We start from the raw sequence: 24,919 nt of genomic DNA, 5'->3' as shown, positions 1-24,919 counted from the left end.
GAACCACCCGCGGACCCAGAGGACGGGCCCGACCTAGTGGACCAGCTGGACCCTCGATGGGTACTGGAACGCTGGGCCGGACGAGCGCACGGGATGCTGCAGAGCTCCAACCCCCTGACCCCTGGATTGGGCCGGCCGGACAGTGCGGGGACGGCAGCGCCTCGACTCCCTGACGGACCTGCTGGAGCTACAGGTACCTGGGAAGGGGGAGACAAGAAGTGGCCCAGGGGTAGCCTGGGCCGAGAGCGGCCCGCGGCCAGCAAGTTACGGGCCGGAGCCCTGCTGAGCCAGTCGCAGCTGCACTGCTGCATTCAGGGCCCCTGGGCCAGGGCGCAGTGAGGTGGGTGGGCCTGCGCCCCCCCTGCTACCCGCTAACCGGGTGGCAGTCTCCCCCCTCAGCGCTGCTGCAGATGCCCTACCGGGCCCGCTCCTGAATGAGGAGCTCCTACAAACTTGTGTTTGGTTGCGGCCGCGCCTTGCCTCAGGGCCTGGCCGCCATTTTCTGTGTTTGTTGCCCGCCCTGCTCGAGGGCGCGGTTTTACCTACGGTGTGTCTGGGACCGACCATGCGTTGGGCGGGACCTCTTGATGGGGCAGGACTAGACTGGGTGCCCTGCCCATAACTGTGCAATGATAGACTGATAAGTGGTGGACTTATTCCTCTATGGCCTGGACCTGAAGGAAGGCCGGGGAGAGACTCGCCTACTATTTTAGGGCGCAGGGAGGCAGGCACGTCCCCCACTGTGCTGGAGGTGGAGGAGCCGCCTCCTGAAGGCCTATCGCAAACCCATTCACCCCTGGAAGAGGGAAAAGCTCAGGCTGTTGTGGACATTGCTGGAGGACAGTGTCCTGAAAGGGATCCGGCCACCTGCCAGCAGTGCTAATTCCCCAACTCAACTGCAGGTGGCGCTGTGACGAGCGGGAAGCCGCTACACTGTGGTTCTGAAAAGGACATGATGAGGATAGCAGGCACATTACTGTAGGTAACTACCATGTCTTGGCATTTTATTAACTAGCACTTTAAATTATGGATTTAATTGCACAGAGTGGAAAAATATGAGGGGTGAAGTAGTAGCTGTGGTAAAAGGGTTGCTTATTGTAGTTGACGTTTATGTCGATGGAACTCAGCATTTTAAACAGTACAGCTCATATACATTAGAGAAGAGAAAATGTATTTTTGCTGCTTGACATGCTAAATCTTTACCTCATATATTCTGAGGACAGTGGTTGAGAAAAATGTAATATGAAAAACAATTATAAATATCTTGGCTAATCCCCATAGATTTGTTGTCTTCAGATTCTTTTACTGTGAATTTATGAAAGGCACCTAGACTAAATTATGCTGTTTGAAAGGAAGACCCTCAAACTGCTTTTTTTTTAGAGCAGTGATTCCCAACCTTTTTCCCCATGGAGGAACCCCTAAAATAATTTTTCATATCCCAAGGAACCCCTACCTATGAAAACATTTGCTTGGCCAGAAAAAGTTAACAGCGGGGAGCGCAATTCAGTTACTGCTAAATTATTGTCAAGAAAATGTATTTGTAAAGAGGTGTTACAATATAAACTGACATATATACACACACACACACACACACACACATATAAGACAATTTTTTAAATTTATTTATTCCACGATTTCTCGCGGAACCCCTGACGATGGTCTGCGGAACCCCAGGGTTGGGAAACACTGCTTTACAGAATTGTAGCCCTCTTTCTAGTGCAGTGTGGTATAGGGTCTTGTGTTATTAATCTGAAACTGCTTTTAGATAAATATTAAAACCAAGCTTTTTATTCATGAAATAAGTAGACAGCACTGTAGTACCAGTAGCAAAAGCCTGGAAGTAAACTTTCGAAGTTGCATAAAGAGAACGAAATTGTGTCCTTTTGAAAAAAATGAGGATTTGAAAGCATTTGTTTTCTAGTAGCAGGTATGAGGGTGGGTTATGCATTAATTACTCACTGTCCTGAGTGTGATTTAAGTGGAACTACCTTAAGAATTGGATAATCCAATTTCTGGATTAATTGTGCCTTTTAGGTACCCAAAGAGGATTTTTACATAATTTGTAATACACAGAAATGGGTGAAATCCTGACCCCATTGAAGTCAATAGAAGCTTTTTCATTAACTTCAGTGAGGTCAGCGTTTCACATGCCGTAAAATCTCGAGTATAATGTGCACTTTTTTCCCCATTTTTTTAGCGTTAAAGCCGGGGTGCACATTTATACATAAGAGAGATTTTTTTAAAGTTTTAAACTCCCCCTCCTCTCCGTACAGAAACTTACCCACTGCAGCGCGGCGTGGGAACCACAGCCCCTCTAGGCTCCCGGACAAAGAGAGGAGCTGGCTGTGCCGCCAAGCCGCAGCGCCCTGGCTTGCTGCCTGCCCCGGTGCTCCTTCAGGCTACACCCAGGGGCGCCTGCAGCAGGTTCGAGCTCAGCTGGGCAGGGGGACACCTCAGCAGGCGTGAGCTCAGCTGGGTAGGGGGCCCCGCAGCAGGCACGAGCCCCTTCCTTCCTATACATACCCTAAAATCTCGAGTATAATGAGAGTGCGCATTATAGATAAGAATTTACAGGCAGTCCCCGGGTTACGTACAAGATAGGGACTGTAGGTTTGTTCTTAAGTTGAATCTGTATGTAAGTCGGAACTGGCGTCCAGATTCAGCCTCGGGCTTCCTGTAGTCAGAGCTGGTCAGTTTCAGCAGAAGCTGACTTGGGGACGCCTGGGGCAGAGCAGCTGGGGTGCTGCTGGGTTGCTCCAGTAGCGCCGCTCCTCGGTGCTACTGGACCAACCCAGCAGCACCCCATCTGCTCTGCCCCAGGCGTCCTGATTCAGCCACTGCTGAAACTGACCAGCAGCGGCTGAATCAGGACCTGGGGCAGAGCAGCTCGGGTGCTGCTGGGTTGGTCCAGTAGTGCCCAGAGCGGCGCTGCAGGACCAATCGGCAGCGCCCCAGCTGCTCTGCCCCAGGGTCCGGCAACAAAAGCCTGGTCTGCTGGGGGGGGGCACACTAGCTGCGCCCCCCCCCCCCAGCAGACCAGGGACACGGGGAGCAGAGTCGCAGCGGCAGCGGGGTGCCGCGCCTCTGAGGCTTTGCTCTGGCAAAGTCTCAGAGGCGCGGGACCTCGCTGCAGCTTCAGTCCCGGTGCCTGTGGTCTGCTGGGGACGGTCCCCAGCAGACCACAGGCACCGGGACTGAAGCGGCAGCAGCGGCGGTTCCCCGCGCTTCTGAGCCTTTGCTCTGGCAAAGCCTCAGAAGCGCGGGAACCCGCCCGGTGCCCCTGGTCTGCTGGAGACGGTCTCCAGCAGACCAGGGGCACCGGAGCAGCTTACGAACGGGGCTTTCTCGCCCCGGAGCTCGCAGGTAGCAATCCGCCACCTCGACCTCCGGGGCGAGAAAGCCCCGTTCATAAGTGCGGATCCGACATAAGTCGGATCCGCGTAAGTCGGGGACTGCCTGTAGTTTATTCAAGAATTCTGATGTTTAAAAGGCAGGTGCACATTATACATAGGTGCGCATTATACTCGAGATTTTATGGTAAGTCTTTCTAAACTAGAACCTGTTGAGAGGACTCCATAGGTAGCTTTATTTGCAAATTTGCTAGTGGAATAGGCATTCAGCAGAATGCAGATTGGTGTGAACTCCCTATTTTAGGAATATGGTTCAAACTAATTCTTCATCTTTGCAGTCTTAGATTGTAGTGCAGACATAGCCTATGTCATCTGAAAAATCCTCCCCAGGCAACCTAAATTACACTGACACAAACACTGGTGTGGAAATGCTATGCTGGTGGGAAAGTTGCTCATGCAGACATAGATTCTGCTGCTTGTGGAAGTGGTTTTATTTGGCCTACAGGGGAGCTCTTTCCCATCAGCACAGAGCTCCAGTGGCACAGCTGTATGCTGTACCTACAGACAGGGAATTAGTATATACCCAGGAGAAGAAAAACTTCAATTTTGGGCCAACTTGTGTGAAACTTTTTTGGTGTGTAAGGATGGTGAATAGTACCGTGTAATGCCTCTATGTAAATCAGTGGTGCAGCCACATCTGGAATACTGTTCAGTGAGACCGACAGCCTCAGAAGGCCCTTGGGCAAAGTGGGAGGGGGCCCAGTCTAAGCGCTCAGAAGGGGCAGGGTTGGGAGTAGCTTCCCTCGGGCAGCCTCAGCGTCGCCCGGAGTGCCTACTCTAAATAGCCCTCAGCACTGTCTGTAGTGTACCACAGACGGCTCTGGGTCCAGCCACTACTGCTACTACGGTGGCAGCAACCAGGAGCCCTGAGTCCTTTTGAATTGCTGGGCCCTAGGGCAGTTGCTCCCTTTTCCTTCCCGTTCCTCCCAACCCCTATCAGCAGGCCTGTTACTGTGTCTAGTGGTAGCTACCCCAAGATAATGCAGAACAAGAAGGGATTCAGAAAAGGGCAATAAGAGTGATCAAGAACCTGTAAAAACTCTCACATGAAAAGAGATTGAAGAGGCTGGAACTGTTTACTTTTGAAAGGAGACAAGTCATAATACAAGTATATACAATAATTAATGGTGTAGAGAAGTCTCAGAGGGGTAGCTATGTTAGTCCTGTTTTTTGTTAGTCTAGAGGGTGCCACAGGACAGAGAAGGTAGATCATAAATGTCTGTTCTCCCTGTCTCGTAACATAAGAAGAGAACATTACATGAAAATAAAAAGTGGAAAATGCAAAACTGATAAAATGAAATACATTTTTACAAGAGTATGAGATTCAGCTATGCAGTTGATTGCCATTGGAAGTTGTTGAGTCCAAGAAATTAGAAAGATTCAAAAAGATTTTGACATTTATTTTGGATACCAGTATTACACATGTAAAATTTGAAAGCGGTGTTGAACTTTGTGCCACAGAGTTTGTGCCATTCTCAAACTTTTAGAGGTTTGTGCCATTCTCAAACTTTTAGACCAAATATAGAAGGAAGATAACTCTCAGTAAGACAAATGTAGGGTACTTACACTTTTTCAGAAACATCTGGTTCTAGCCACTATGAGAAAAGAATGACACAGAACTAGATGATTTGCATTAGGGATGTTAAATTTCGATTAATCAGCTATTCAAATAGTTGATGGAAATTTCCATTAACTACTTGGTTAGTCGATAAGGAAGTCGGGGGTGCTGCGCCTCTGTCTTTGAAATGTAGCAAGAGCTGCCTCTCGCTACATTTCAAAAACAGAGGCTCAGCTTCTGGTACCAGGCACAAGCTGGGACAGCTGATTCCTGGCTCACACCCAGACTCCCGCTGTACCTCTGTAGTAGAAACAGCCCTGGATTTGGGTTATATAGTTCATATCCACCCTTTGGTACTAAACTTTCTTTCTTCACTCCAGGACCATAGATATATACAAGTTTCTATCCTGGATCAGATGCAAAGTGGGGATGTAAGCGATTAGTCAGATAACATTATCCATTATTAGTCAGATAACGTTTACAAAGGAAACCTGTATTAAAGGTACAGACTTTCTCCTAAGTGAGTTACAGAGGAATTTATGAACCATCCATATGACAAAACCACCTAATAGAGATTTGCCCAATAGATTTCCTCTTACTACTTTAGTTAAATTAACAACATCTGCTTCAAAGTACCCAGTTTTACAGCTGAACACTGAAATCTGCACATGTCTTTCAGTTACTCCAGTATTTAACCTTTAATATGACTTTGCTTGATCATAATTCAAACTTGTGGCTTTGCTGACCGATGAATTGAAAGATGGAATATATAAATATGTAAATTACACTTTGAAATTTTGAAAGATTAAATGTTTGTTTTGGTGTTATTTTGGTTTAATACCATCTTTATTGGGATCAACACTTGGCTGATTAACATCTAGTTACACAGTTTCTCATTATATAAGTATGTCACAGCTCTTCAGATTTTCATGACTAATGCAAGCTCTGCAGAATAGTATACTCCTGAAATGAGTTTGCTTTAACTGTAAAAGAGAATTATCAAGTATTTACTGGGTCATTTGATGAAAATTCAGATTGGGAGGATTGAGGCTTGGTTTTTTGTTAATTGATTGAGGCTCTGGTTAATTACAGGAATATCAATTGACTTTAAAATGCAGGTATTGTCTTTGTAAATTACTAAAACAAAACAAAAAACCTACCTGAGGCATAGTCTATCTTCCTGGGTTTGAAATAAGAATCGTACTCCACTGTGCCATCATTTAATTGTTAAAAGTTTTGATGAGATGGATTAGACCTTAAAATTAATTTTCTACTCTAGATTTGAAATGTATATGTGTTACTGTCTGAACATCTTTGTTATTTCATTGAAAGGGTTTGTTTGACATCTTGGTTAGTAGGTGGAAGAAAGTTTAATAAGCTTTTTCATAGTAAGTCATAGTTATGTTGAAGGGGATGATTTAAATTTCTTCAGAATATTTATCACCCCCCTTAACATACAGAGGAAAAATGAGAATAAAACAATAGTGTTAGTTTTATTTTGTGATACTGTGCATGGAAAATTACATCATACTATCTATCATTAAAGATGCCAGGTCTCCATGACATTTCATCATTAATTTGGAATTTCCTTCCTTTCATGTGTTTGTCAGACTCTGGCACCAGATATGAAAAGGGGGGGGGGGGGGAAGAGAGAGTGTGTGTCTACACAACACACACATACATATAATATGTGTGTGGTGTGTGTGTGTGTGTGTGTGTGTGTGTATATATATATATATATATATATATATATATATATATATATATATATATAAATTGCCAAATGGCACATGTAGCATCTAAAACTAGTTTTCTACTATTAACTCTGTTTATAAAATAAATTATTACATGGCCAGAGTTTGATTTTTTTTTTTATAGCGTGTGTATAAAATAAATACAGAGCAAGACTGTGTGTTTGTATGTATGATACTGTTTGATTTCTCATATATAACGGGATGTTCTTATACAAAGCCTAGTTAGTTAGCTTTTTTTTTCTTTTTTTTTTTAAGGTAGAACTAATAGTAGAAAACTACTTTGCCAATTTTTAAAGTTTTTTAAAATTTTAATGTTGCATTTTCTTATTTTCTAAAATGTTTTTCTCTTACCACCATGTGCCTGAAAGACACTTATCGATATTGGGAAATTGAGACAGAGCTGTCAGATGTACAAAACAAATAAAGGAAGTACATATTTTTATTCTTATCTGAGATATTACTTGTAACAGGATTAAAAAAATTAAAATGGTACACCTTTTTTTTTAAAAAAGGAACATGTGCTTTTCATCCCAGATTAATTGGTACAAATTACATTTTGTGTTATTTAGTTCAAACTGCAGTACAGATACCCATGAATCCTGCTTAATACCATAAAAACAGCTTTGTGTAAATTTTATAGCTAGTTCAAGAAGCTATTGAAGAAAACTACATTACATTGAATGATTTAAGTGATCAGACTCTGAGAGCTTTTCTAAAGTGCTATTAAACTTCAAAGTTTTTATCTAGTTACAATATATACTTCTGAATAGAATATTGATTGTTTTAAGCTAAAATTGAAGTTTGTCATTAAGGGGGTCAAATTGGACAAGTGGAGCTCCTTAGTTTTGTAGGAGTAGAAGTGATAAGAAGAATTTGTCAGTTTTAGCAGTTCTTTATCTGCATAGCACAAGGTTATATTGGGCAAAACATGGTCTCCTTTGTTGTCTCATTACCAGCATATTTAATTTATCAACAAGTCTTCTCTGTTTATGTGTAGGTTGATGACTTTTTTTTAAAAGTGAAAATTAGAAGGTCATGAGTTTATACCATGCTGATTTTGGTGTCAGTGTGTATATATGTGTGTGTGCATGTGTTTTATTATACCCTTTGTCTCCATATCTTAAATGTGCTGCAGCTTCTGTTAGCTTCTGCTGAGTCATCTTTAGCACAATAGCACTTATGTAGACAAGCCCCCTGATAATTGAAGAACAAGTTAAAATGGTATCAGCACAAGAGTCAACTGAGCACAAGTGTGTTTCCATCAATGTTAAAACTGTTTGTTTTTGTTAACACTTATTGTCAATGAGTGACTAACATTCTGAGGAAAGTACATAAAAATTCACTGCACCTGCCTAGTCAGTTATGTAGTGAAAGCTGACTATGTATATGGTCTGAAAGATCTACTGTATCCTCCTGAAAAATCAGAGATGATCAGACTTGACATTGCTGATTTTTTTAAGATAAAAAAGAAACAGAAATAAAACCGCAAAAACAACCCCTTTCAAGCCACCTTTCATAACATAGCAGTAAAAGGCGGCAAGCCCAAAGAGGTCACCTTTTAAGTAGTCTTACTTGTTGACTCCTGAATAGTATCTGCTGACACTATCATTATAATAAACCTTGAACAACGACAATGACACGTGGACAACGGTAGAAATTATAATTTATTAACAAGAACAATAAATGCTTTATAAATTACTTTTAATAACTCCTATGTAATTGGCTTGTGATTTGCTTTAACAGACTGTTTTTAAAAATAAATTAGTTAGAAACTCTCATCCCAGAGCTGCCCAGTTGAATAAATTTCTAGGCTATTCATTCTACATATGTAAAATGCATTTATGACTTGTATACTCTGCAGTCCCCTGTAATCAATACAGATATGTTATGGTAGTGTAGTATAGTTTGATCTTAAATATTTTCTTTCCTGTTTAACAAGGTTTAGCTAATTTTGTGTCAGCATGTTGTGGGTTACCTAGAATTTGCCTCGGACAACTTGAAAAATAATCCCCTTTAGTGACAAAAATGTATACATCAGTTAATATGAAAACAATGATCTCAGTTTGCTGAGTGAATGAGAGGGGATTATATTTAAATAAAGCAGAAGAGAAATTGATCTACCTGAAATGGGAGGAAGAATAGTCTGGTGATCTAGGTCATTGTTTCCCAAACAGTGGGTCCTAGAAAGCATCTGGGTGGATCTCCCATCACTATTCAGACACTTGATGCCCGCCCCTGCAGTGTCAGTCACTCTCCCCTACGGCATTATTACTCACGTGTCTTGACAGTGCTGCTTTCCCTACATTCTACTCTATTGCTTCCACTAAGCAGGAGTAGTAGGCAGCAACATAGGGAGCAAGATCTGGACAGCAGCAACATAGGAGAAGTCAGTAGCCTGTGGGAGAGAGCTTTGGTGGGAAAGAAGAGCAAGGGGCCTGAGAGAGGGCAGTGGGTGGATGTACTCCTCCACCTTCCTGACTCACACAGAGCACTTGAACTGGTGCTCTGAAGTCTGGTATAACATCACTCCTAGCTTGCAGTCGTTTCTATATGGTTGGTTCCAAAAAAAGATAAAAGTGCAGTTGATGGGTTATCTTAGAAAAAGTTTGGAAACCACTGGTCTAGTGGGCAGGATGCAGGTTCAGTTTAGGGATGTGAAGGACTAGTTGACTATCCAATAAGCAAATGCTCATCAGATAGTTGGCAATATAGTCAACTAGTCGCTTCCCCCACCCTTGCTGCCTCTATTAAATAGAGGCAGCAAGGGGGAGAGGAAGAAAAGGGGATACTTCAAAAGCGGCAGCACCGCTTGAAGCCTGGGGCCAGACCCCGGGCTCCACAAGGTGCTGCTGCTTTAAATGCCACGTGCAGCCCGGGGCCAGCTGGAGTGTCCCCAGGCTGCATGCGGCATTTCAAAACGGCAGCACCACTTCAAAGGCAGAGGCGCCCTATTGACTAATTGAATAGTTGATATAAAATGTATTGACTATTCAGTTAGTCAGTACTTAACATCCTTAGTTCAGTTCCCTGCTCTGCCATAGACTTCCAATAGGACAAATCACTTAGCTTTTATGTGCCTCCGTACCCCATCTGTAAAATGGGGATAATGCTTCACTTCTCAGAGGGATGTTATAAGGATTCATTAACAAATTGCAATGTGCTTTGAGATGTACCAAAGAGCAGCACTAGTTAAGAAAGATATATATCTATGTATGGATATAGTTATAGCTATAGATAGATATGTTTATTACTCACTGGATTCTTTTATCCTAAGTCCCCCTCTCAATGTAAAAACAAAGCTTTGAAGATCAATTGGAGTCACATAACTATGCAATATTAGTTCATCTTATGGTGAGTAGGAATGTAAAGGGGTAACCGGTTATCCAGTAAGCATCACCCTTACTGGTAACCAGTTAACCGACAGCCTGGCTGGCCCCACCGCAGGCGAGAAAGTGCCCTAAGCACCTGGGCTGGAGCAGCCCGTGGCATGCCACAGTCTGGGGGCTGCACTGCAGTTAACTTGTTAAACATAGTGTTTAACTGATTGACTTTTTAAATGACAGTTTGCATCCCTAGTGGTAAGCAACATTGTACTATTGGCATCATTATTACGTACCAATAGACAGTGATGGTTGGAAAAGTAAGTATTAAGGTTTAGGGATATTAAGTGGGTATTTGACTAAGTGTGTAGTGGATGAAATTTTAGGGAAGGTGCTCAGTCCCAGCTCACACTGGGTCCAGGACCTACCCTTGCTGCAGCCGTGCATTTTAAATGTAGTAAGAGCCAGGCAGGCATTTAAAATACAGAGCCACAGAGGGTATAGGTCCTAGACCTGGTCTGAGCCAGGACTGAGCTTGGCTTGTGCTAGGCCAACCCCCCAGTCCACGGGAGCTGAGGAGTCCCAGTGGGAAGCTGGGACCCCTCGTGGACAGGAGCTGCTGCCGGAGCAGCCTCTGTTTGCAGATAGCTCAGGCTGCCACAGACAGGGGCTGCTCCTTGGGATGTAGAGCAGCTTCAGCCCACGGCGAGCCTGGGCCCACTGTGGACAGAGGCTGCTTTCCGTCCCCACCCTCCCTGCACTACTGCCCCTGATAGAGACAACAGCGCGGGGGGGTGGGGGCAGGTGGCACCACGGAGGCAGTGCTGGGGGAACTGACTTTTAAGCCATCTCCCCCCCAGCACTGGCTTCTGCTTCCCCGCTGCCTATGATACAGAGCCAGCGGGAACTACTCATTTACATCCCCATTATGGTTGAACGGGAATACATTCTCATACAAAGAGTATTTCTTGAATCCTTTTTGTTTCGCATTCCTCTGTTAAGTTATTGCATACACATTCGTTAGTGTCTAAAATAAGATTAATGTTTTGAGGGCCATCAAACACAGTAGTGTGATCTGTCGATGAACATTTTAGAGTCATTTTTTAGAAGAGTTTAGGAAAGACATTGCAGCACATTTCTCATGTAAAGATTTTTCTCCTTCCATTAAAATATTTCTTAAAAGTGTTTTTTCCATAGAAATACAAACGTTGGCTTGAAAATAAAAATCAGTTTATAGCCTAAGAACCCAATCTTTATTAGAGGAATTTGCAGAATCTACATTAGCTGACAGGTCATAGCATAGGAGTACATCTAACCAAATGTTACACGTACCTTTCTGCAAGTACATATATTCCTAGCTAACAGTGTACTTTAATCTTAGTTATTTAGCTTTTGTATTTCTTGGACATAGTAGTGATGTGCTCACTAATATTAAACCATTAGTAGTGTAAATTTATTATTAATGAGCTCTGAAGGGAGCTAGCCTACTCTGTAACTTCATAAAGGGTAGTTCGGTTTACTCAATAGTTCGTTTGTTTTTGAAAATGAAAAAAAGTGCATATGGATTTTTATTTTTTGATGTTTACTTTTTGACTGGAGAAGGAAGCTTCCCAATCATCTGATTCTGAGTCCTATTGTTTAACTTTGTGGTGCACCATTTGCGAACTCTGCAAATGCATGAATGGATATGGTAGGACTTCTAATCAGTTTGTCTCGACTTAATCTCTCATAAATAATATCTGTGTGTCTTGTTTGTGGAGTAGCAGGGTACTCTTATTGTATTTCTGTTTTTCCAAATGAGTAGAAAATATAGGATTTAGGGAATAATCATCTGATCCCTTTAAAATGAAGGTGGACAGTATCGGGTGGGTTTAGTGAAAGCTTGTTTTCTTCCACAATTTTCCACAGTTTTGCTCACAGTATTTGAGAATATGTTTATGGTACTGCTACCTGCAAAGAAGTTAGAGGAGGAAGTGAACCAGTCTGTCTTGTCTTCAGGGCTATTAGCTGCAGCCAGTTCTAATGACCTATGTGCTTTGATTGGTATCTTATTGTCAATAGTGATGCTCCATGTTTTGAAGGAGATGCATTATCTTTTCAGTCCTCAGATCTAGAACTATCTTCATTTGTACAAATATCACATGATGTTCTGACTACAGTTTTAGGGAATCTTTGCCTTCTGATAGCACAAAAATTACAGAAGCTAATTTACAACAGGTTGAACCTCTCTAGTCCAGCATGATTTTAGTTAGCCAAATGTTCACTTAAATTGGTTTGGCCAAGTTTCCCGCCATCCCATAAAGTTTGTTTACAAACACCAGTCCTGGCTCTCAGTGTTTACATGCTGCTATTTAGTTCTAACTAGCGGGAGTTACCCAGCATTGCTTGGGAAAGTGGAGGAACAAAATTTAGAAAAACAGTAGTCCACTATCGTTTTTTTAACGGTAGAAAAGTTGCACTGAGTTCTGTAGGGATTAAAATATATAAAAAGAAAAGTGTAAAACAACCAATTTTACATGTTATCAAAAACTTTATTGTAAACTATATTTTTTGTTTCATTATTCGTAACAAATATGTACAAATTTTTTCCACTTCCAACTTGAACACGCAACATAGAGTTGTCCATGTGAAAAGCAAGATGTCTCCAACTACTCTAAGTGACTGTGCTTGCACTTTGTCATTATACGTTGTTGAAATGTAAGTTGACAGTTGATATAACTGAGGTGAGGAGCCAGAGGGAATGGGGGAAGGGAGCTGCGTGCCTGCCGCTGGCGCCTGAGCCCACCCTCTGCTTCCTTGTCCCTCTGCTGGCCTTAGCGAGCGACTGTTCCTGCTGCTTCCCCTGGGAATCCGCTTCTACCTGCACTGCCAAGCTCCATGCAGCCCCAAGGAGAGATGTCGGTCTCTCATCTCTTCCCTCCCACAGTCCCTTAAAACCTTTTCCTGGATAAAAAGTTATCCCACGCAAAGTTTGGTTGCGGTAGCTCTTATAGTTCCAAGTTATTAGCGCACAAACATACAAACATTCTCCTTTATATATTAGATTTACTCTTAAATATCTTCTAAGAGCCCAGTAAGCAGTGGAAGTGTTGGTAATGCTGCTAGACAATATTGACCTCCTATGGTCTGGCAAATTCTCTGGTTCAGCATCAATCAAGTCCCAAGGATGCTGGACTAGAGAGGTCCAACCTGTACTTTTTTGTTCTGTATCAGCTACCCAAAATCATATTGGAGTCTGAGATGGCAGTGAGCGAGTGACCGAAATAAGGGATCACTGTACCTGCAAGACTGTCAGCTTTACATATGGGGTGCAAATTGTATTCAGCTATGAAATAATTACTAAATTTGGAAACATGCTCTTATTATCTGGAGGAATTTCTTTCCTCAGTTAATAGTCCAGTTTGCAAATGGCAGGAAGAACAAACTGATGGTTAAAAATAGCACAAGGTTCAGTTTGCAGAGCATAGCTTTACCTATAACACATTTCTGTCATTTAAATAAACCATTACAAGCCGAGTCTCATTCTCTCTTTCTTCTTCCCGATCTTACTGTTTCCTGTTTAGGTTAACAGAGAATGGCAGAAGTAAGGTCAAATTTCATTTTTGTCTTTGTGTTGAAGTGTAACTTTGTAGGGAAAAGTAAAACAGATTTGCATAGGATAAGAATAATTCTACTAGCATTTCATGTCATTGCATATTTAAAGAGAGGTGTATTCTGCAACCTTGGGCTTTTATAAAATTGTTCAACCTCTCTGTAGCAGGATCAGAAGCTTAGTAACTGTTCCTACATGTGGTAGGATAAGCTTCCAGTGCTTAGTGGCAGAGGGCACCTATGAAGGAGAAACCATTGCTGGAGAAAGGAAAGGTCTTCAGGGAGTGGAGTAGTTTGGATTTATTTTCAGTTTTATTAGGACTTGCTTCTAAATTGGAAGGGATGATTGCTAAACTATATAGAGCTTCAGCATACCCTCAAATGTCAGCATTTTTCTTGCCCTCCAGTATTTGAGGTTTTATTTTTAAGCTTTGAAGGAAGGTTCAAAAATTTAACTTTGCAACAAAATTGTCTTAACAGCATTGGCCTTCCCATACAAGGTTTTCAAATAGTTCGGTAGCAACCTCAGAATTATGCATTGTTGTAAATAAAACATGTCAATTGTGGTTCTAGTCCTGAGAAGTGTTCTAATGGGGCACAGTATTTTCTATCATAATAAGGCAAGATTGCAAGCACCTTACCTGACTGATGGATAATGCTTGCTGGACTGACAGTTTATGTGGATTGTGTTGCACTGGTTTTCAGTTACCAAACTATCTTTGATACGTTAACCCACTTAATTTTCGCTAAGAAAACCCCAAAATATTTTACTTGGTTGCATAAGGTTATATATTTCAATGTTGAATACTACATATTGGGTTAATTCTTACTTCAGCTTCTTCCAGAGTTAATTTTCTATGACATTTACCCACCAATTTCAAGCATACACTTTTACTCACATTATTTTTTTTCAAAAGTGTCATTTAATAAATTAATTATATACTTAAGAGTTTTTTCCAATTGAAATGTGTGAACCCTTTCTTTTTCTGTTAGGAATACAGTAAGATTTGTAAGGTGTTTGTCCTTGATAATATTTGTGACTGCCATATAGAAAATAGCAGTATCTTCAAGAAGTAGATCTAGTTATTACTATAATAATATTTAGTGCTTCAAGATTTTTCATTCTTATGCTCAAGTGCTTTACAAAATAGATTAATTAATTAGGTCTTGTTTTCCCCATTTTACAGGTGATGGTATCACTGTAAGAATATTCTGTTTTGTTTGCACTCTATTATCTTCCCTGCTTCCTCCTCTGCTTCCTTTAAAAACAAAAACATCTCTCCCCTAATGGGAAAAAAAAAAAAGCGCCCAGCCAAGCTTCCACCTTCTCCCTTCCCCACTCCTCTTGCAGCTCCAAGGCATTTCGCCCCAGTCAATCCATCATGTTAGTTAATCTTGACACTGGGGAGCAGCTGGGAGCTGTCCCTAATTAAAGTGGGCAAAAATATTGCTTTGATTTACTTGGTCACATGATCTTTCAGTACGCTGCTATTTGGCTGTCAGCACTGCACAGAAGGGGCTTTAGTGGTGGTGGTATTTTTTTGTTTGTTTTAGTTTTGGCCCAGTTCTTTCCTTGACCTAAAAATGAGACAGAGTTAAAATTCTGTCTGCTGTTTAAACTACGTTTACTGAAAATAGTTATTAAACATGCATGACTTGGGGCATCATCATAGTATCTTCTGTCTTGGCTAGTACCTTGTGTCAGTGCCTATTGAGTCTATTGTGAAAAGAAAGTACTCAAATCCTTGTAGAAAACTAGGCATGTATGAGAGATGTTCAATCTGTACTGTCCAGCCAGTTCTGAAGCAGTAACCACTACAGTGGCCACTGCTATAGCGAACTAGCCACACTCAACTCTCCAAATAGCCACATGTGGCTAGTGGCTAGCACAGGGATGGGTAATAATTTTTGATGGGGGGCCATCCCCAAGAATTTGGAAGGTGGTCAAGGGCTGCACTCTTCCATATTAATGGAAGAGGTGTGGGGTCTGGGATAGAGGTTGGGTGCAGAAGGGAACTTGCAGTAAGGGATTGGGGTGCAGGAGAAGCTGTGTGGTCTGGAAGGGCATTTGAGTGAAGGAGGCGATTATGACTTGGGTTAGGGGCTAGGGAGCAGGGGTTTGGGTTGTGAAATTGGGCAAGAGGGGATTGTGACCTGGAGAAGGGGATTAGAGTGCAGGAGGGGTAGGGGGCTTGGGCTGTGACCTAGAGCAGAAGGGGGTTGTGACTTGGGGCAGCTTGTGACTTGGGAACTGGGGTGCAGGAGGGGATGCAGAGGTTTGGGTTATGACCTGGGGCAGGGAATTGGGGTACAGGATCTGGGAGGAGATTTGTGTGCAGAAGTTGGTGGCACAGGGTTTGAGTTATGTAGGGTTGGGGTGCCAGAAGCAGGCGCTGGCTGGGAGATTTACCTGCCTGACCCCCAGCCAGCAGCCTTCTCAAGCAGACTCTCTACCTGCCCCACCCCTATACTGGCTGCCGGGGCTATGTGGGGTTTGAACAGCTAGGAACTGGAGGGGAGGGGGAAAAGTGCTTCGCAAGCTGCCTGTTGACAATCCCCTGCAGAGTGTGGGTGCAGCTCATGAAGAACTCTGCCCCTTTCCCAAGGCCTACTGCTGTTCAAACAGAGCCGTGCAATGACTGCTTCTGTCAGCAGCATGTTGGGGGCAGGCAGGGAGTCTGCCTGAGGCTTCCTGCTGTGTCTGCGGGCTGGATCTGGTGACTTGTCAGGCTGGATCTGGCCCTGGAGGGTATTTTGCCTAGGGCTTGGGCTTGCGTGTTGGTCACCATGGCATTAGAGGGCTCTTTTCTTGTCTGTCCAGTGTGATTTAAGATCGGAGGGAGCGTAGCAGTTATGAGCTGGAAGAGTAAGGTCTGCATGCAATTTACACAATCAGTAAATAGTATTTATGACTTGTTTATGCTGTGTAGAGTATGCAAAAGCAGCTGTGTCCTACCCTGAAGAGCAGCTCTGTTGGTAACTCAGAATATCCCTTTTCTACCGTGAGGGGTGTAATACATTTCAAGCAGGTAAAGAGTGTGTGGGATGGTATAATTATTTCTAAAATTATATTGTGCGCTTGTATCCTTTAAAAACAAGAGATTGTAGCTAAAGGAAGTTTTGGGTTTTTTTTAGAATATCTTGCTAGTTTTGTATTTTGAATACTTTTTCAATGCCAAACCTGGTAACAACAGCAACAAAAAATCCCCACAGCGGAAAACGTATTTAATACAGAATTTCCTGACTTTACATGTTTACGTTTTCTGTTACTTTAACAACATTAAGTATTCATTCCGCCTTCTCTCCAGTACCTACTGTCATTGCTTAGCAGTCTAAAGTCCTCATTCCCCACTGGTTGGGGACTTCTTGTATCCCTGCTTAACCCCTCTAAGTTCCTCCTCATGATATAGGTTAGAAGCATCCACCATGAATCCCATCCACTCTGTTGATATGAACTGCCACAGTGGGGCAGTTATTAGGGATTGTGAGCATGTATCCAAGTACACGGTTAACCAGCAAGCCCGGGCTTATTGGTTAACCCTCACAGTTACAGCAGCCTCCCCGCTGCTGCTGATACAGAGGCAGCAGAGGCGGAAGAAGCTGTGCATGCAGGGAGCCAACTTCCCATGCATGCCGGCTTCCATGGAGCCACCTGTCCTCCTCCCTGCTGCCTGCCACAGAAGCAGCAATTCAGGGAGGGGGCAGGCGGGAGCCAGTGCACACAGCGAGCCAGCTTTCAAGCCAGCTCCTTGCACATACCGGCTCCCGCAAAGCTGACTGCCTCTCTCCACCCCAGTTGCTGCAGTGTGGGAGGGAGCAGGCAGCTGGCAGGAGCTGGTATGCATTTTAAGCCAGCTCCCTGCCACAGAGGCAGCAGGGGGGGCAGGCAGGAGCTGGTGTTCGTGGGGAGCTGGCTTAAAAGCTATCTCCCACAAGCCCATACACCTCACCCCGGTGTGTAAATGGGTAACCGCTGAAAATTTCAGCAGTTACACATTTACACAAATAAACATGTTTTAATATCCCTATCAGTTATTATATAAGGGTACGTCTAGACTACATGCCTCTGGCGACAGAGGCGTGTAGATTAGACTACCAGGCATAGGAAAATGAAGTGGCGATTTAAATAATAGTGTCAATTAAATTTACATGGCTGCTGCGCTGAGCCGATCAGCTGTTTGTCGGCTCAGCGCGATAGTCTGGACGTTCCACGGTCGACATCAAAGGCATTTGTCAACCTCCCAGGTATGCCTCATCCCTTCATTTTCCTATGCCTGGTAGTCTAATCTACATGCCTCTGTCGCCAGAGGCATGTAGTCTAGACATACCCTATGGGAAGAGATATTGCAATGGATGAGAGGAGACAATTAAGGTCACTGTTGGAAACTTAAGTATTTCATGACACTGTCATGTTAAATGCTCACACTTAAGACTGTTTGCAAATTATTTAGCCCTTGGATTTTGTTTTAAAAAATTATATTTATAATACAGATTTAGAGTAGTGAAACCTCTTAATGATCATCATCAGGACTCCATTTTTATTCAGTTGTTTAAAATAGAAAATAATACAGTGATAACCAAACAGCTTTTGTTTTAAAGTGTAAAACAAAATAAAAAGGATAGAGAAGAGAATCATTATTTTAGTCTGTAAAACAGAATCATTATTTTAGTCTGTAAAACAGAAAATGTTATCACTGTATTAGAGAGAACTCTATAAATTGCGTAAAACAAAATGGTCAAACCAAGTATTGTGGGGTTTTATTAAAATAAATAATTCTGCCTTAGAAACCATACCCTTTTAAAGTCAAATGCATTTTATTTTATGTAATAAGTTAAAAAGTAGTTTCACTTCAAAATTATTGCGCCTGGTTGCAACCTGTTTGGTGTCAGTTAAGACTGCCATCACAATTTATAATTTAGCAGCAAGAAGAGTGAGGTGGTTTTCCCCACAAATTCCCAAATTCTTCCTGTGTGAAGTTGCTGGCATTTCATTTTGATCTGGATCTCTGGAATGGGTAATCTCTACAACATTTTTGTTCCTGTGTTTGTTTTCCTGAGGCATGCAGCTCCAAAATAACTTAATCAGTTTGCTTTAGACTCCATTCAAAAATAGGACTCTAGAACAGCAGCCGTGAATATGGATTTAAGTGTGAGTTAATGGTTGTAGTCCTCAGAGTCCTCAATGAGATACTTGTTAGTTTTTCATAGCTACTGAAATGAATTGTAGCTAATGGAAATTCTTTTCTTATACCATCCTGTCCTACTTGACCTATGGCTGTTCGGCATTTTAAGTGACACCCTTAGTTTGATTAACCCTAGACAAAGGGCAATGCCCAGTGTCAGCAACTTAGGTACATTGGGGATTTTAACAATGAAAATTTAACCACAGGCTTTAGATGCCTTCAGAGTTAGGAAGCAGCCAAGCAAGGGTTTTGAGGATCTCAGTGATGCCTGAATGTTGGATGTAAGGGGCAATTAGTCACCTAAATACTTTTGTGGACTGGGACTCTCAATCACCAAACTCCCCCCCATTTCCTCCAAAAAACCCTGAAGTTCTGGAAGTAGAGGGTTGTGGGCTCTTGGACTTAATACAGTATGTTGTAACTGTTGATAGTGGAATCAGTTGGTATTTATTTTAAATGGTCTTTAGAATGGCCCAAGTGTTGGATAGCTGCTAAATGTTTCATCAGTCTGGTATAGTCGCCTCCTGCATCACCGTGACATTCATTAAGTATCAGTGGTGTCTGTGCACCCTGTATCTACATTTTGATATGTTCTTTTGAAACAGATAATTGCAAAGGATTTAAAGCAAAGAATGTAATCCCTCACCTTTGGCTTCTTTTTATATCTTCACTGAAGTTAATGTCACAGCACTTAAGCTACATTCAAGTACCATCACTTTTCTAATAAACACTTGGGAATTGAGCCACCTGATAATACCTAATCCTAATTTAAACCCAAATAATGTTGCATTCCGTAACTGACTTGCATCCCCCCTTTCAGTCTTTTCTTTATAAGAAATCAATTTTGCTATTTAAAATTGAAATCCTCCAGCTATGTCACACTGTTAATTGACATGAAAGGCTTGAAAGGTAAGCGACATGCATCACTTTTTAATAAAATATTGGAAACCCCTACTAATGTTTTATAAAGATGTGATATATGTGTTTAATCCAAATCTCTATTAATATACCACTGCATCTGTGAAAATGAAGACACCTTGCAAGCATTAATAACTTTAATTGGAAGTCTAATAGAGAACAAGAGATTTGTAAGACTCCTATGAATAATATTTTTAAGTCATTGGGTTTTTATTGAATAATAATTTTCTGTCTTTTTTTTATTGACAGTCCTGTGGGTTTAAACTAGAAACAAAATGCAAAATAAAATACTGAAATATTTCTCATTGACTCGGAGGGCCATGTTTAGTATGCTGATCATGTTGCTTCGTCCTCTGCTCCCCCATATTGAAGTACTCCCAGTGGACAGTTCTTTGTAAATTCTAGCAGTAAATTGATACTAACAAATGGCAAGGACTTGTTCCATGCAGTAGTTCTATCTTAAGGGGGTTGGCTTGTGGAACTTGGAGTAATGATAGTGTTTCAATACCACTCCAAGAAGTAATTTCTTGGAGTAGTGGCTAAGAGCACCCAAGAGTGTCCTTTTCAATAACTTTGCACAGTTAAGCTGGTGCCTTTCACTAGGCAGGTCTAGTAGTGTTATAGGCCATTACACATCCAGCAGTAGTGGAGCTAAGCATCCAGATATACAGACTTATGTGAGTCAAAAAGAAATAAGTAGGGAGGAGAGGGATATCATAAGTCTTTACAGTGCAGAGAGTGGAATGGATTTTCCTTTACATTAGGATTTTTGTTTGAAGCCTCATTTCACAAGCTGTGTGAAGCTTTGGGCTTGGGTGAGCAATATAGTTTACCAATGTATGGTGTGTAATTTTTGGGCTTGTTTAAAAAACTTTACACATGGGGAGATGTGCAAGAAAATCTTCTAGTATGGGTCTTGCTATTAAAACTGATTGCTAAAGTACCATTGGCATGTATTGGATTTGGAACCTAAAGAGATTTTAGAAGCATACAAACTTCCTTATTCCCTTTGCTTTCCCACACATCAAAGAACATATGAAGGAGTCCTGTGGCACCTTAGAGACTAACAGATTGTCTCTAAGGTGCCACAGGACTGCTTTTTTATGCAGTTACCCTCTGAAACATTAAGGAACATGTTCACCAGCAGAACAAAGAGCAAGAGGCAGTCTGTCCATCCTTGGGTGCTGGGAGTTTTATGAGATATGACCTAAAATTTGCATGTATGTATTTCTATGTATAACACTACAGGCAGTCCCCGGGTTACATGGATCCGACTTACATCGGATCCCTACTTACAAACGGGGTGAGGCAACCCCGCACTCCTTCCCCCCAGCAGACCAGGGAGACACGAAGCTAGCGCCCCCCCCCCCCCCCCCAGCAGACCAGAGAGACGCAGAGTGGCTTTTCTCAGCAGACACCTCAGCTTGAAAATAAAGGACTGAGGGAAGTGAGGTGTAGGAGAATAAAACTGAGCTCTGGAGAAATGTTTGGCTAGAGTTTCCCCTACAATATGTACCAGTTCCGACTTACATACAAATTCAACTTAAGAACAAACCACAGTCCCTATCTTGTACGTAACCCGGGGACTGCCTGTACTAATAAGCACCCATTGAGTACTCTGGATCCCTTCACATTATCACATTATCTATATTGAATACATTAGATGCCTTCCACTTCTAATATTAATGCCCCATAATTATAATAATGAATAAAAGGCCATGAAATTATTCCACCACCCCCATCAGTGCTAGGAGAAAAAGGTGGTCTTTGCAGTGTGCCTAGAATGTAAAAATCAGGATCAACGCATGGATTTGTGTGCATTTGCAAAAAACAGCTCTGTAAAATGTGTCACAACATTAGGAAACCCCTTTATGGGTTTCTTCATTTTAGAAAACATTTTGTACAAAATGTACAGTGGCCAAGTAGGGATGATTTTGACATTGTAGAGCATCATAACATTATTGTGATCCATTCAATTGAAGCAAATTAATAATAATAATAATAATAATGTAGAAAACATAAAAAATATCTCGTGTTGGTCAAATTAAAATTTAAAAAATCAGTACACAATGGAGATTAATAATCTTTTTTTGCTCTTTAATTTGTTTAATGAAGCACCAGTAAGCAAGTTGCCACATTGTTGGCATTCAATTATTTTTTGAAATATATAGGATAATATTTATTCAGTTGTTTTTGTAGCCTTACCTCCTAAATGTATGTATCTTTTGTTTTTTGCACAGTGCTGGCCCCAAAGGCGATAACATCTACGAATGGAGATCAACTATTTTAGGACCTCCAGGCTCAGTATATGAGGGTGGAGTTTTCTTCCTTGACATCACATTTACACCAGAATATCCCTTCAAGCCTCCAAAGGTAAGAGAGACAGTCTAACATTTTGCTACACAATGATCTATAGAATGTTGGCAGCGTACTCCGTGTTCATGAGATACAGTCAATTTGAAATTGAGATGATTTAAGAAAATGATTTAAACCTGGTTTCAAGAACCTCACCTGGAATCTCTCTCACAATTTTTATGGGGTTTATTTTTCAGTCACCTCTTTTCTGTGTGTTCTCTTCTGGTTGCAAGTTAAATTTTGGAAGGTTGTTGTATTCTGTGTTGTTGGGTTCTATCACAAATCCAATACTAATGTAAGTAGCTGTTGCTTTGTCATTCACACATTTCGCCAAATACGTTTGGGGGTACTTAGGATGGTTTCTTAAGACAGGAAATTACCTAACAAGGTTGCCTGAGTGTGGTTCCAGGTTTCACTGCATTAGAATTTTCTTGTTGGAGATTATGCTGATAAGGAGACTCCTAAGAGAATGTCAGCTGGAATGCATATGTCCAAAAATGTTTCTTTCAAATTACTTCACCTGAGGCAGAAGCAATGCCAACTGAGATCCTAACAAGCAATAAATGAGAATCCTATACCCTATGGTGTCAGAGGTTTGGTTGCCATTTCATTGATGCTTTTAGCTTGTTTATCTGAAAATGGGAAGAGAGGAAGTCCCATTAGTGTAGATGAATGGATCTGAAGCTGCAGTCATGGAAGTTTTTACAAATTAAAGTTCTTTGAAATTCTGACTTTAAAAGTAAGCCACTCAGTGCAAGAAACTTATAAAGAAAGAAACTTTAGAGACTAACAACAATATATAAATAGTATCATGAGTTTTTGTGGGAAAGAAGTTTAAGACAATAGCTAAAGAACCCTTTGTCTAATATTAGTATACATAATGTAAATAATTTGTATGTATGGAGCACATTACATATTCAGAGTTCTGTGTTAACATTAGTTCTCAGACTGTTCCTGTGAGAGAGAATTATCCCCATTTTGAAAGTACAGGTTGAACCTCTCTAGGCTGGCACTCTCTGGTCCAGAAACATCCATGGCCCGGCATGATTTTAGTGAGCTAGATGTTCATTTATCATGGGTGTGGCCAAGTATCCCACAGTCCCATAAAGTTTGTTTACAGTCATCAGTCCTGGCTCTCAGTGTTCTGTGCTGTTGTTTAACTCTCATTTACTCCTAACTGTCTTCTCAGAGCCAGTAAGCAGTGGAAGTGTTAGTAATGCTGCTGGACAGTATTGACCTCCTGTGGTTCAGCAAATTCTCTGGTTTGCACTGGTCAGGTCCCGAGGGTGCTAGACTAGGGAGGGTCAACCTATAGCAGAAATTGAAATCCAGAAAGAGTGATTCAGGGTCTGATTAGACAAGTAGGTACCTTCCTGAATCTGGAGTGAATTGCCCCAGGCCACTCAAAGTAACAACCAGTATTAAAATTGAAGAGTTTTTGGCTCCTAGAATCATTCTTCATCTCATTGCTGTTGCTACTCTTCTGCAATATTACACCATACATTTTCCCTGGCTCTCAAGAGTAGCATTACAGTAAGGCTGCATTTTATTTGCATTGAGGTGAAAATAGTAGCTGGGGTTGACCTGATCTTTTCTGTATTAATAATCTCTAACCACTTTCTTCCTCCTCCAGCCCCCATTTCACTTTGCTGGTTATATATATATTATCCTATCCTACCTCTTATCTTTGTGAGTCACGGGACCAGCTGTTTTGTATCTTTTCTAAAGCTACAGCTGTGTTTTACATCATTGCAGTGAGTGAGATGGAGCTCTTTCAGGTAGGATCATTGGGGAGGAGTCAGTTTCATTATAGTTTCTGCTTACTGTTCTTTTGGCTTCTGTATTGTCTTAATAGCTCAGTATTTTCCAGATCTGATTTGATTTTGTTAATGGTCTGTTGTTGATTTTTCACCTCTACTCTCCAGCATTTGTAAGAAATCTCTATGTATTAAAAAAACCTTTTTAGGACATCACGCATGTGCCTCCATCCCCAGCTCCAAGCCCAGAACAGCCTCTCACCATGCTACCAGCCCTACCAGCTGCAGCCCCTCCGCATGCCACTCCCAGCCCCCTCACTCACACACCTCCTGCCAACAGCCCGCAACCCTCAGTCCCCTCACTCTAACCCATGCTAAGGGTGTCACAAAGGAGACCAGTGTTTCCTCTAAGGTGCATGCCTGTGTGGCCCTGCACAAAAAATTCTAAACCTGTCCACCTCCTTTGCAGAACCACACAGCAGCATTCACCTTCCTGTTGGATCTGGAAGGTGAGTGGCATAGTAGCTCACATGGCAGGCGAGGCTGCAGCTGTGTTGAGGGGTGGCTGCTCCAGCTGCCGCCAGGGATTAGGACAGCATGGCTGGTGGGCGGCAGCTGCCAGCATGGATTTGGATTGAGTGGTTGGCGGGTGGCGGCTGCTGCCAGGGATTGGGGCCACATGACTGGTGCACTGATGATGGGCAGCTGTTTTTTCAAATTGAAATTTGATTTACTCTTTTCCACTTTTATTTCAATTTTGATTAATAAAAGCAGTTTCTCTGGACATGGGGGTATTATGGTTTTGTTTTGTTTTCTTCCTCATGTCCTTACAAGATTCTAATAGATGATACAGAGGATTCCTCCTCTGGTGACTTCCCATCCCCTTCAGGTGTTTTTTTTTTCCTTTCTACCTCATTGAAGGTGCTATCCAATCCCTGCTACTAAACTCTGAGATCCCACATATAAAATGTCTCTAATGTCAAGTTTTCAATTGCTTGTGTTTGTTTATTTGATTGAGAATTAGTTTTGAAATCACTAATATTTTACGGCTCATTTTTTGTTCCTGCATCAGA

At 41.9% G+C, this 24,919-nt stretch overlaps 1 protein-coding gene across 4 annotated transcripts in view; it reads left to right on the top strand.

Annotated features, from left to right (window-relative positions):
- The window catches only part of LOC102450046 (ubiquitin-conjugating enzyme E2 E1), a 72,284-nt gene that overhangs the window by 36,285 nt on the left and 11,080 nt on the right, over positions 1-24,919 (top strand). For all 4 annotated transcript variants that reach the window (XM_075922060.2, XM_075922058.2, XM_075922059.2 and 1 more), the window contains exon 4: positions 21,975-22,107. In XM_075922060.2, coding sequence (XP_075778175.1) covers positions 21,975-22,107 — 133 coding nt within the window. The remainder of the gene's footprint in view (positions 1-21,974; positions 22,108-24,919) is intronic.

The sequence above is a fragment of the Pelodiscus sinensis genome, chromosome 2, assembly GCF_052426305.1.
Source record: "Pelodiscus sinensis isolate ZL-2025 chromosome 2, ASM5242630v1, whole genome shotgun sequence".
NCBI lineage: Eukaryota > Metazoa > Chordata > Testudines > Trionychidae > Pelodiscus > Pelodiscus sinensis.
Note: the sequence above shows the minus strand (reverse complement) of the source record. Positions and strands in the feature narration are given on the sequence as shown.